Source organism: Polyergus mexicanus, unplaced genomic scaffold (genome assembly GCF_030449975.1).
Source record: "Polyergus mexicanus isolate NDT 795.1 unplaced genomic scaffold, iyPolMexi1.0 SCAF_6, whole genome shotgun sequence".
Classification (NCBI taxonomy): Eukaryota; Metazoa; Arthropoda; class Insecta; order Hymenoptera; family Formicidae; genus Polyergus; species Polyergus mexicanus.
Genome location: NW_027223326.1, coordinates 5,820,173 through 5,833,865, shown reverse-complemented (window position 1 = coordinate 5,833,865; position 13,693 = coordinate 5,820,173). Strand labels below are relative to the sequence as shown.

At 40.3% G+C, this 13,693-nt stretch overlaps 1 protein-coding gene and 1 pseudogene across 1 annotated transcript; one reads left to right on the top strand and one right to left on the bottom strand.

Annotated features, from left to right (window-relative positions):
• Positions 1-3,480: 3,480 nt before the first annotated feature.
• Positions 3,481-8,131, bottom strand: LOC138934070 (uncharacterized; annotated as a pseudogene).
• Positions 8,132-12,518: 4,387 nt separating this feature from the next.
• Positions 12,519-13,376, top strand: LOC138934334 (uncharacterized). Its single transcript, XM_070297958.1, has 2 exons — positions 12,519-12,958; positions 13,058-13,376. The coding sequence occupies exons 1-2, from the start codon at positions 12,519-12,521 to the stop codon at positions 13,374-13,376; spliced, it is 759 nt and encodes a 252-aa protein (XP_070154059.1).
• Positions 13,377-13,693: the final 317 nt, after the last annotated feature.

Here is a 13,693-nt window from a genome sequence, read left to right as displayed (position 1 = left end):
CAGCTTCACGCAATCTTAAGGCTCGTACACTCTTGCAACAAAACATCATAACTGCAACATAATCGTAAACAAGATCGGATAGGGGTGATGTTACGCGTAATTGTCACCCGAATTGAACGTCGTCGCGAACAAGAACATTCTTGCGTCCCATTACAATGTTCGTGGCAGTCGTGAGATAACACTCAAAATGGACAGAAGTGTCGTAGCTGCAGCAGCATATATTTATATTTATCATAAAATTAAAAAGAAAAAAAGAAAGAAGATAGTAGCAAACGATGTTATATTCAAAAAGAGAACAGTACAGTAGTAATAATTTGCTCACCGATCTAAAATTTCAAGAAATTAGTGGAATGTATAAGAATTTTATTAGAATGTCTTCAACAAACTTTGAATACATTTTAAAGATCAGTCCTATAATTTTTAAAAGAGGTACGTATATGAGAAAAGCTATCAGCGTACAAGATAAACTTGTCTTGACATTGCGTTTTTTTGCGAGTGGTGAATCGTATACCAGCCTGCAATATCTATTTAAAATTTCGAAACAGACTATGACCAATATTATACCAGAAATATGCCAAGCTTTAATTGAAGTATTACAAGAAAACGTAAAGGTAAGAATATGCATTTTTATTCATTTTTTTGTAAATGTTGAAAATTATCGACACATTGCTTTAGACATGTAGAAAGTAAAAGTAATAATATTACATTTGTTTAAAAATAAAAAATAAAAAAAATGAAATAGTTACTAGTATTACTAGTCACAGTATTAGATTGTTAAACTTATATTATAAAGTAAAATTATACAATATCTTTTATATGTCCTATATTAGTGCTATTATATACTCTATACATCTTATGTTAAAAAACAAAAATGCGCTGTTTTAGACATGTAACTGTATACTATATATAACATTAATAATAAATATTATAAATATAATAAAATAAATACATCAAAACATAATAATGTTAAATATTGCACATGAAACTAAATTAAATTAAAATACAACCTTGGACATATAAGAACCTAATATTTTAGCATAATACCCAGACAGCACAAGGATGTCCTTAGGACGTCCAAAGGGCATCCAGGACATACATGTAGGATATCCTCAGGATATCCCATTGTAATCCTCAGATCTCCTCTGGATGTCCTGAGGAAGAGTAAATGATAGCCGTATATTAACCTCTGGAGAATCCAGGGAGATCCTGTGGAACGTCCTAAGGATTTTTATAGGATATGTTAGGGATATTTTTCGTATGTTTCAAGGAGCAAATTTTAAAATTTAAATATAAATTAAAATTATGTTTTGTTATTTACTGCCAATATTAAAAATCTAATATTAAAAATAGTTCACCGTTCTTTAATATTTGAGGCTTTCGTGCTGTACATGAATATTTTAGGTTTGGCTCCCGGGTTTGAGTTGTGTAATATTTTCTAAACAATCCAATATCTGAATTCCCTATGTTGGGATTGCATCAAAAATTGAACTGATAAAAAATAATTACATTTGTAATTTCCTGTCAGTTGCTCTTTGCAAGCTTTATATAATTCTCATGACCAAATCTCAAATACGAGTTCGCGTGTCGCATAGCGGTAAACAAACGAACTAGCGGTTAAATATTATTGTTTGTAAAGTTTTTGGAATGTTGCGAACAGTAACATTTCTCATGAAATATTAAATAAATAATAATTGTGGATATATGAAAATATGCGCATCAAATTCAATTATTAATATTAAACGAAATTAACGTTAACAATTAATTGCACATGTATATGTCCTCTGGAAATCCAAAAAACATCCAATATAATAGACAGGGTAGATATATCCTACAGACATCCAGGGGTTATCCAGTGGACATTTATAGGACATTAATACTTATTATAATACTTAAGATTTCTAAATTATATAAAATAGCCGACACAACTAAAAATAATTATGTATGCATATTAAACTTTTATAAATATATTTATAATAATATCTTAAAACATCCTACAAATGTCCTGAACCGTCCTGGACATATTCAGGATGATCCTGAGGATGTTTTGTGCTGTCTGGGTATGTTTGATAAGAATTGTTAAATATAAAACAAAAGAGATATAATTAGATTAAAATGTAATATTGCTGAATATATAATGATAAATTAGAGACATTGGAATGAAATCTCTTCATTGGACAAATCTTCTGTTGAAGTGCTATAAACAGATATTGATGTACTACGATGTGAAACATTTTGAGTATTGATACATTGATTAGAAGTGGAGTAAGGTTGTACACTTGTTGTTGCTACACTTGTGTCTGAGAAGGAAAGCCAGAATGAGATTAGTTCAATTAAGGTGGGATACATGCTGCATAATTTTGTAAAGATTGGAAAGATTTTGAAAATATATGATTATAAAATCCGGTATCTGCCTTTAAAAAAATATTCATAATATCATTTTGCATAGCACTTCGAATTCTATTTGGATAAAGTCGTAGTTTTTTGGCTACTATATTCCCAAAGTCGTCACATTTATCATTGCTTGCAGTTGAAGCACACTTGGTCAAAAGTTGAAAAGCTGTATGCAAATCATGTTTTTTTTTCCTTAAAGGAGTTTTATTTTCAATGGGCTGTAATACATTGGTCTCTTCATGAATTTCATGTTCTCTTCATGAATTTCAGAGTGCGATAATACGTTATCAGAGTGCGATGATACATTATTTTGTTTATGTTCCATATTTTCAGTTATTATCTGCAAAATAAAATAAATTTACAAAATAGAAATAGCTATTTAGAAATTAAGCTATTAAATAGATATAGTTATTTATTTTGTATATTATTTCAGATCCCAACAACACAAGATGATTGGTTGATGATTGCGGAACAGTTCGAAGAATTGTGGAACTTTCCCCATTGCTTAGGAGCATTGGACGAAAAGCATGTGGTTTTGCAAGCCCTTCATTGTAATGGTAGTGATTATTTTAATTATAAGTCTACTTTTAGCATTGTTTTATTTGCTATAGTAGACGCTAATTATAATTTTATATTCGTGGATATTGGATGTCAGGACAGAATTTCAGATAGTGGAGTTTTTCAAAATTGTGCATTATATAAAAAATTACAACAAGAAAGCTTAAATTTACCGAAACTTCAACGATTGCCGGAGAGAAATAAAGACATTTCCTATTTTTTCATTGGTGATGAAGCATTTGCTCTTACAACAAGTCTTATGAAAGTTTTCCCGGGAAATCATGAGAAAGGTTCTCGCGAAAAAATTTACAATTATAGAGCAAATATAGAACAAATATAGAGATATCTGTAGAGCTCGCAGAGTTGGTAGCTGATAAGAATCTCTGATGTCTGATGTAATGCCATACTTTTCCTGAAACTTATTAATACCTGTATTACTTGAGTGCGCAATGTTATCAATCACTGTATGATTGGATGTGGGATAATGTGTGGGATATGTATGTGTGCGTGATTGTGAAAAACTATTTTGAGGAGATAAGTATGATGGAACATTTGTATGTAATGGGATGTTTTGTGTATGCGTATTTGTTTTAGGCGTATAAACGTTGTAAAGATCATTTGAATTATTTGATTCATCCATCGAAGAATGTTGCTCTTCTAAAAGTGTCCTCAGCTTGCCGATGTCCTGATCGATATTTTCATTCGCGTTGTTCTCTAGTGTTTTTCTACGCTTTGGAGCCTCGTCCGATGATGTCATCTGGTAACGCAATGGTTTCAATACAATGCGCTTCGGCCGTTCCGACATTTTCCTATAAACAAAAGAATGAATATTAGAAAAGTATATGTGTGTGTACATGATGTAATATTACAGATATAATAAAATAACAATAGAAGCATTTTTCTACCTGTCTATTATGAAAAGATTATAATTTGAAATATAAATGCGCGCAGAAGAAAGACAAAGCTGTCACACACAAAAATAAAAGAGAAATAGAATATGAAAATTACTAATTAATATGCGATAGCAAATATATATGTAGGCTGTTCCGAAGAATGGAATGCAAGGAAAACTGAGACAGAAGATAAAATACAAAATAATAATTGTAAAACACAGAAGATGTGTAGAAAAGAAAAAGAATAATATATCATGCTCTCTCGAATTCTTATAAATATAAAAACCAAAAAACTTTAAATTTTTACAACAATTATATATAAGAACGTAGCAATATATAGTATACTACAATTTCTCGTTATGTATAATAGCAGCAACTATGTATTGAGATGCTTCCGAGTGATTTTCTTCATCACTATTGTTATCATATGTCGGATTCCAAAGAGGCATTCTGTAACATTTAGTACGGACTTTTTGTAGATGGATACGGAAAACCTCGTTGCTCAACATAAAACATTTATATACTTGGAGAACAGAAGACAAAATGCCAATATCATAAAAATCATTAATCTGCAAAAATTTTTTAACTTCCAAAAGATACGAATTATTGTTCTTAACAATTTCAAAAACAATGCAAACCGATCCATCATGTAAGAGACAGCAATTATCACGCATATCTACACTTAATGATATTCCATCGAATATGATCTTACGAGAATAATTGTTATTTACATGCTGCACAGATACGTGAATAGAAGAATCATTGTCACGATTCTGATTCGTTCCGTGAATTTCTATCTCTGCCATTCTATTGAAGAATTGCTGAAGAGGTAATCTTGGCTTTCTGCAATATTTTCTAAAAATTGTCATGTTATTTTCGGAAAAGCAGAAAAAGAATCTAATTTACCAAGATATCTCACATCGTTAGTGAGATGAAGAAGACCATGTACATTATAACTATTAAAAGTTGAACCGTAAAGATTTTTACTTTGTTGAACAAATTTTTGCAGCGCAAGCTCTGCAAACCGTAGTTGCAATTTTGATGGTGAATTTGAAACCAAAATTCTTATAACTACGTGTAAGAATAAAAAGTGCTTGTATAGTTGATCGTCTAAAATACCATATGTTACAACTATACCTGTATAGAGTAAAAACTGACAAAACTCTGTGGCTTTATATTTAGAGCATCGAGGATCTAGGCCGTCTTGAAAAATCCGAAGGGTAATATTCTTTAAGAGTGTTTAGTGTCGTACACATAATAGAAATGGATCGGCCAGACAATTTTGACAATCGTGAATATTTCCCATATATCCATGCGGATCAAAGTTTTTTCATTACACCCAGACATACAAGGTGCATATATTCAAAAGGCACTTGTGAAACCATACCTATCGAAACCATCGACAATGGACTCTTACCTTCTTTATGATGATCCCCATCCACACACCTTATATATTCCTCATCGGTTCGAAGAGGATGATCATCATTGAAGACATAACGAGCTTCGCTACGTGTACCAGAAACTTTGCATTTGAAACAAGGCTGACTAGATGTATGGCCACGATGATTCAGGATAAATGCACGAGCTGGTGCATCAGCTATGAAGCATCTTAAGCGTATGGGCACTTTATTGCCATGAAGATTTATTCCACCATTGAACATTATTCTCTCAATATCTGTAAAGAATTTATTAGGATCATATGGCTTCTACGTACCCTTATAGATTCCTGCTATTATCGGTTTTGTATGCTGCATATTTGCAATCCTATATTGAATTGGCCAAATATAAATGGAACCTGATTTATCTAAAGCACATCCATCTGTATTAAAATCTGTTTCCAATTGATCAACAATAGATAAAGATGAAACACACATAAGGCATCGAATAATACTTGATTCAAGATCGAAATGAATATATTTGCCTGGTTCCACAATAGACACAGCAATACAATTTCGTGGTGTATGTAATAATGTTCTAACATCTTTCGGCAAATCATAAAAGCAAGAATGTGTACGAAGAAGGAATAGTATATTATTTCCTTGAGCATGTGTTAGATTATTATTATGGGTCACTGCGTGTGGTACGCGTAGTTTCTATGCTAGTTTGTTTTACGCAGTTCGTATCCCAAGGTTGTAGGTAGAGAAATGAATGTTTTTATCATTATAAATATAATTTATTTTGTTCTCTCCGTTCCCGTCTTACATTTGCTTAAACGATTTTCTTTACTATCATTGCGATTGCACGTTTGACTATTGTTGTTTAGTAGCACTTTACGTGCCCGTCCTCCCCGCTTCTTGGTTTGCGTCGCCGTGTCGACGTAGATTTTTCGTGGGCTCGTCTGCGTGGCAATGTTCTCCTTTCGTGGCGTCCTTCGTAACGGCGAAATGAGCGGAGAAGGGTACCACGGGGTCGGAGGCGTGGTACTCCGTGGCCGTCCGATGTCAGGAGTGACCGGTCGATCCCTCCTAATTCCTGAACCGGTACGCCCGGGGCTAGCCTTTGGCGGGCTAGTGCCGAACAGTTCTTGCAGCCAGGCCTTAGTGTCCTTCCTTTTCTTCCCAGAGCTGCCCGGGAGGTGAATCTGCTTGGACAGCTGTAGCGGGTCTCCTGGAGCCGGTTATTCGTCCCTGGTGTATGGCGGACTGGCGCCGAGTGTTAGGTCAATAGTGCCCAGAGGATGCAGCGACTGAGGTCCTGGTGGTTTCAGCAATTGTGCGGTTGTCCTTGACGACCGAGCGCAAGTTGCTGGATGCGACTAGGCGCCGTGGGTTCTTAGCGACCGAGCGCCTGAGGCTGGAGGTGACCGAGCGCCTGAGGCTGGAGGTGACCGAGCGCCTGTTGATGGAGGCGACTAGGCGCCGACTTTCCTCCGCTTAGCCGAGGTGAGATGTAGCGGCGCTGGGCGAGTCTTGCGCCGTGAGATAATCTCAACCTCTGATGGTTGAGTCGAGGATGCCCCGTCCTGTTTGCGAGACGTGGTGATGTGTCGTAAGTCCGGTGTCTAGCGCCGAGTACTTCCTTTACTGTCGAGAGCTAGCGCCTAGCGCTTTCTTCTGCCTCTTTCTCCAACGTTTTTAGCGACTTGCGCTTGAAAGTGAGGCGTCTGGCGCCAAGAACTTTCTTCGTCTTTTCACCGCAGGGGGTCTGACCTATATTCTGGCCGAGCGGCTTTCTACTTCCAGGTTGGCCCGGGCGCCCTGCGCCGCCTATCGGTGCCGCCCGTAACTACGCGCGGACGCGCTATATGCGCGCCGGACTGCTTTCCACTTCCATATTGGCCCGAGCGCCTTGCGCCGACTAGCGGCGTCCCCGCACTAGGCGCGGATGGGCGAGCGCTTGCGAGAAACGCTAATATTTCGCGAATATCGCGCTGCCGTTATTTTGTGGTTGCCGTAGGCCGCCACAATTATCTACAAAACAAGATGTTAAGCGCTCGCGAAAAGATGGTTCTGTTTGTGTAGTGAAATTGAAAAATGATGATGCTGCATCACTGGCATCAGAGATAGAAGAACAAGAAGAAAAAGACGATTCATCGCTTTCTGTATGCATATTATCTCTAATATTGCAAATATCATTTGTAACAAAAGACGGACATTCTGGAGACGAACTACATTCTACAATAAACAAACTGGAAATATTCGATTTATTATTATTAGCAGCAGCAGCAGCAACTTTTGGACAAAGTTGTAACCGTAAATTATTTCTAATCTCGGACATAACCCTACTTTGCTATCTTACAGATAATCTGTGCAGCGATTTCCGCGAGGTAGATAATTTTAAATTAATCTATTTCATAGTTACTTCTGCTCTGGACAGTATTTGAAGCTGCAAGCGCTGTATCCTTGCCAACAAATAGCCTCTGTGATCAAATCTCACTTTTTCCTTCGTTCACCACACTTAACTCGCGGTAGTTGAACTCAGAATGATCGATGCTTTCTTGGAGCTTGGAGAGATGTGATGTGAAACAATCGATAAAGCTACGACCAACCACAAGCTGTAGGATATGTAATTCACCCAATGCGGGAACGTCAACAAAGCCCGCCAAAATAAAAGAACAGTTATTAATTTTTACGATCGTAATAAAAGAGCAATTAATAATATATTGGAACAAAAATTTCTTCGTTCTGATTGGTCAATTAAACGCTTTCAGCACTTTTAGCGCCAAAACGAAAGCGGTCGGTGGATATCACTAGCGAAGAAAACAAACAGCACTTTCCAGTGCCCATTTTTAAAATATTAGATTGTTCTCAGGAACTTCCTCGCTTCGCAAACGATACTTTTCAGTACCATTACGAAACCAATCGGCGCTTTTCAGTGCCTATTACGGAATCAATCGGCCCTTTTCAGTGCCCATATCGAAATTAAATAGTACTTCTCACTGTGTGTGTGTGTGTGTGTGTGTGTGTGTGTGTGTGTGTGTGTGTGTGTGCTTATTAATATATTTTTTATTCTTTTACATATTAGCACTTTCCCGTGCTGATATGTTAAAGTAATGGTCGTCATTAATATACAGGGTGTCCCATAATTCGCGGATCACCCTTTAAGAGAAGGTAGAGGGTGTTATTCTGAACAGAAAAGTTCTGTAACATTTTTTTTATAATGCTTAATAAAGGAGTTATTATTGAGCAAAGTCTGGCCAATCAGCGCCGACTTTTAGCCGGGTACACGTCAGTGAGCCCCGCGCCGTGCCGTAAAGTGTGCGCCGCCGCATACTACTAAACGCGCGGCTCACCGACGTGCGCTCGGCTAAAAGTCGGCACTGATTGGCCAGATTTTACTCAATAATAACTCCTTTATTAAGCGTTATAGAAAAAAATGTTACAGGATTTTTCTGTTTAGAATAACACCCTCTATCTTCTCTTAAAGGGTGATCCGCGAATTATGGGACACTCTGTATATTAATGACGACCATTACACCCTCTACCGTTTATTCCCGTTCATTGTCTTTCAGTAGTGGTTCTTTGTCATCCGTCATTCGTCGCCGTTCGATAGCCGTTCGTAGCCGTTCCTGACCCGTTCGGTAACCGATCCTAATTCGTTCGCAGCCGTTCCCAAACCGTTCCTGAGACTGTAGATAACCGTCCGACAACCGTTCCTGAACCGTTCGACCGTCCTTCAACCGTTCGTAGCCATTCGTGAACCGTCCGTAGCTGTCCGTGAACCGTTTGTTATCGTCCATTGTCGTTCGTTGACGTTTCGTTGACGTTTCGTCGTCGTTCGTTGACGTTTCATTGACGTTTCGTCGTCGTTTTGTTGTCGTTCGTTGACGTTTCGTTAGCGTTTGTTGACGTTTTGTTAACGTTTCGTCATCGTTTCGTTGACGTTTCGTCGTCGTTCGTTGACGTTTCGTTGACGTTTCGTTGACGTTTCGTTGACGTTTCGTTGACGTTTCGTCGTCGTTCGTTGACGTTTCATTGACGTTTTGTCGTCGTTTTGTTGTCGTTCGTTGACGTTTCGTTAGCGTTTGTTGACGTTTTGTTAACGTTTCGTCATCGTTTCGTTGACGTTTCGTTGACGTTTCTAATCTAGCGATATTCGCACGCCGAAGCTCGTTTACCACAATCTGTAACGCTCGCACGTCTTTCTCTAACGCTGCAAGCTTCTCGTCTAACTCTTTCAATTGATTTCTCAACGTTTTAACGCACTGATCCACGTACAGTTTGTTGATGGCGTCGGTATCAGCCACAGGTTGCGCCACACGATGAATCTTGAGCGACCTCGCGTCAAAGTCCGTAATGGTGGGACACAGAGCGTTATCGCGCATGAAATTTCTCATTAATCCGTTCCATCGACGATACGAAATGGCATTCGTCGCGTCTTTGCTCTGCTCGGATATTCCAAATTTGTTGATGCGCATCATCGATGCGAGAGACGTCGGTCGATCGATTGATTAGTTTTGTCGAGATACCGCTTAATTTATAATAATACCGACTTCGCGAAGTTCCTCGATGATCGATAGGATCTCGTTGTCGTGGTCGTTGTGGCCCGCTTGGTGCGAAGTGTCGAGCAATCGTAAACGATCCACCAGCTCGTTGGGATCGTCCCAGTGCACGTAGTCGATCTTGTTGTCGGTTAGCGTCATCGCGCGAAGCGCGAATAATCCCTTTCCAGATTTTGTTTTTTTCGGTTCGATCGGTATCAACTTTGCGATTATTTCTTTGTACTTGTATCCCCTGTTGCCCATTAATCGACCCTGCGCATCGTGATTGCGTTTATGCGCGTTCGTCGTCAACAGCATACTCTTGTACGTTTGCTTGTCATCCTCCGTATAGATGACGTCATCGGGGACTTTTTTGAAGATCAACTCGTAAAGACCAGGTGTGCCGACGTATCGTACGCCGTCGATAATTATGTTATCCGCGTTGTCCACGTCAAAACGTTTATTACCGAACATCATTCCATCGTTGTCGAAATAAACACCGTACACGGTGTCAATACCGCTCTCTCGATCGCTGCTCAGGACAGGCCAGACGTATCTCCGACCCAGCGGACCTAACTGATCTCGCAACGTGTCTCGACTTTCCAGTGTTTGCAACTGATTTCGGACGGATGTCACGAGCGAATCATCCGTGGTTTCGAAAACATCCTCGTTTGCGAGTAATTCGGACATCGTAAGTTGTACGGTTTTCATTGACGCGGACGGTGTAGAGTTTATCGGCGGTACATCCAGTAGAGGGTCCGATCATTTCGATTTATGCGGTGCTGGTGAGCGATCCGACCTGACGTTGGATCGTTTTTTCTTTTGCGGTGTCGCATCATCTTTCTCGCGCTTCGGGATGGATAACGTTTCGATCCCCGCGTCGGTGTTACTCCCTGGCTCGTTCTTCACCGCGATCGAGCTAGAGTTGTCAACGATCTTTCGTAGCGGCTCGATGAGAGGTCTAAAGCGCCTATCCAACACGATATCCTCCTCGATCTTACCGGTCTTCAAAGCACGATATTTCTTGCAAATCGATTCGCTAGTTTTTACAATTGCCCTCGCAATCTTCTCGCGCTCGCGAATATCCTCGCTCTTATCGATCACAACCATCGCGGAAAAGCAAAAATGTCAATCTCTCTCTCTTACATTTCACCTCCGATGAAGTATTGGCAACGACTAATCGTTTTGCGGTTTCGCGAACACGTTAAATCCTTTTCTGTATCGACCATCGTTGAGCGAGCTGTCCTTGTCTATCACTACGAATCCGTACTTGTACTGCCAACAATCGCGACACAACGCGCAAAATTCATCGTACGGCATGTCGGTATTCACGTGATCGTTGTACACGTGTTTCAGGTTGGTACCATCCTGTTTGAACAGGATCAGCAGGTTCGCGTTGTCACGTATCAGATGTTTAGGTATTCTCGCGTACGTCTGACAGAGATAAAAGCAGTCGACGCTTGAGGCCGGCCCATTGAAAAGTACTCTCTCACCGCATTTTGCTTATCGCATGCCACGTCATCGAACACGAAAATCGAGTTTGGACGTGCCTCACTGAGCGGAATGACGTCACTGTTGTTGGAGAACGTGAAATAGCCGATTTCGTCGATCAATGTTAGTAAATTCTCCAGATATCGATATTTATTTTTACACTTATTACATTTATTATTACACGTTTTCGAAACGTACACCGTGCGGACTTTCCAACAGGCTTATCAAAACGTTGGTTTTACCGCAATTTGAGGGGCCGCAAACGATCGCGCGTATAGTAGTCGGTAGCATCGTACCATACTTGCGCATCTCCGCGTTGTCCCCCATCGATCGTAATCTGTCGTCGCAATTCGTCACGCGTATCGCCAAAAGTTGTCGCACGAATCTCATTTTCACACTATCGACTGAGGAACGCTGGATCGAACGCCTATTTATAGGTGCGCGGAACCGCGAATCGCTCAGTAACGAAAATGTTCGTCCTACTGTCGAGACCTTCCGATATTTGCGATTTGAGCGCCAAACAGTTACAATTTGTGCCGAAAGTTGTTCTGCTGCGAATGTGCGGCGATCACGTCCACTACCTGTGGGATAAGCTTCCGGAACATATAAAAGCGGATTTAGAGGTTCAACAATATCGGCGCTGTTACGAACATTACAATCAACCGTGGTAACGAACGCACATCGACGATCTAGCACCGTTGATAAACTTTAACAAACCCAACAACATTGGATCGCTGCTGGGATTCTCGTCGAAGCGTATATTGCAGCCGGGACAATGGCACCAATCGGACATACCGATTAATATCATCAACGTAAACATTATCCGCGTAGAGTGAAACGTGACCGCTGGTGCGTACAGCAATGGCAAACGCGTTCATACGATACATGAATTTTCACCGAGCGTGCCGCCAGGATATAAGATATCGGAAACGCCGGCGCAGATTATTTACTTGCCGATCATCGCGCGGAGCATTACGGATCTAACGATACGCGTTGCGGATCAAGACGGACGATTGCTCGATTTTCGAGGAGAAGAGATCACCATCAGATTGCACGTACGACGGCGACAAAATTAGCGCGCGATACATGAGATGCTTGTGTTGAGCGGAGCGAAAGACGCGAGAGATAACGCGACAACAACAACAACAACGTCAACATTCGCTAATATTCGATTATCCGGTTGCGCCAAGAAAAAGAAACTCAAGGCGTCAAACGTTGAATTTTTGCAATCTTTGGGATTCGCGGTGCAAAATATCTGAGAAAACATGACCGATATCTTTAACATCGAAGGCGAGCCGGTCTTTGACGATCGTATCGTCAAGATCGAGACTTACACGTACAATCCTTACGCCAATACGACGTTTGAGCACAGCGATGAGATACGAATACCCATACAACAACAGAATCTGTATACTGTATTGCCGTATGAGAGTTTTCTATACATCGAGGGAAAACTAAAGATAAACAAACCAGCTGAAGGGTTTGATGTTGTACTGGGAAATAATTGCGTCGCGTTCATGTTCGATGAGATTCGATACAAACTCGACGGTGTGGAGATTGATCGTAGCAGAAATGTGGGAATAACCAGCACACTCAAGAACTATGTAACGATATCATCCGATAGAACCGTGATTATGAGAAACGCCGGCTGGGATTCGCCTACTAACACGAATGGATACTTAAATTTTTGCGTACCGCTCTACATGTAATTAAGATTTTGCGAGGATTACAGGCGCGTGGTGATTAACGCTCGTCACGAATTGATCTTAATACGATCGCGCAACGACAACAATTGCCTGATTAGAAATTTGGTGTTGGAGCCTGTGATCGACATATTCAAGATACAATGGCGAATGCCGCACGTCGTATTGAACGAGATTAACAAGTTATTGATGCTGCGCGCCTTGGAAAGCGGACAATACCTCAGTATGGGTTTTCGCTCGTGGGATCTGTACGAATTTCCGCTATTGCAGCGTACAACCAAACATTCGTGGTCCATTAAGACCGCGACTCAGCTGGAGAAGCCGCGATACGTTGTTTTCGTTCTGCAGACAGGTCGGAAGAACGTCATGTCCGAGGATACGAGTCGATTCGACGACTGCAAATTGACCAACTCTATCTGAACTCGGAATGTTATCCGTACGACGATATGAATCTGGATTTCGATAAAAACAGATGGTCGATTTTGTACGACATGTATCAACGTTTCTGCAAAAATTATTACGGATACGGTGAGCCGAGTCTCACCGTCACGCAATTTTTACGTAACGGTCCGTTCGTGATCATCGATTGCTCTCGACAAAACGAATCGGTCAAAAGCGCAACCGTGGATGTGAGATTGGAATTCGAGTGTAAGGAGAACGTGCCGCCGAATACCACAGTGTACTGCCTCATCATACACGATCGCGTGATTCAGTACAACCCGTTGACCAATGTTGTG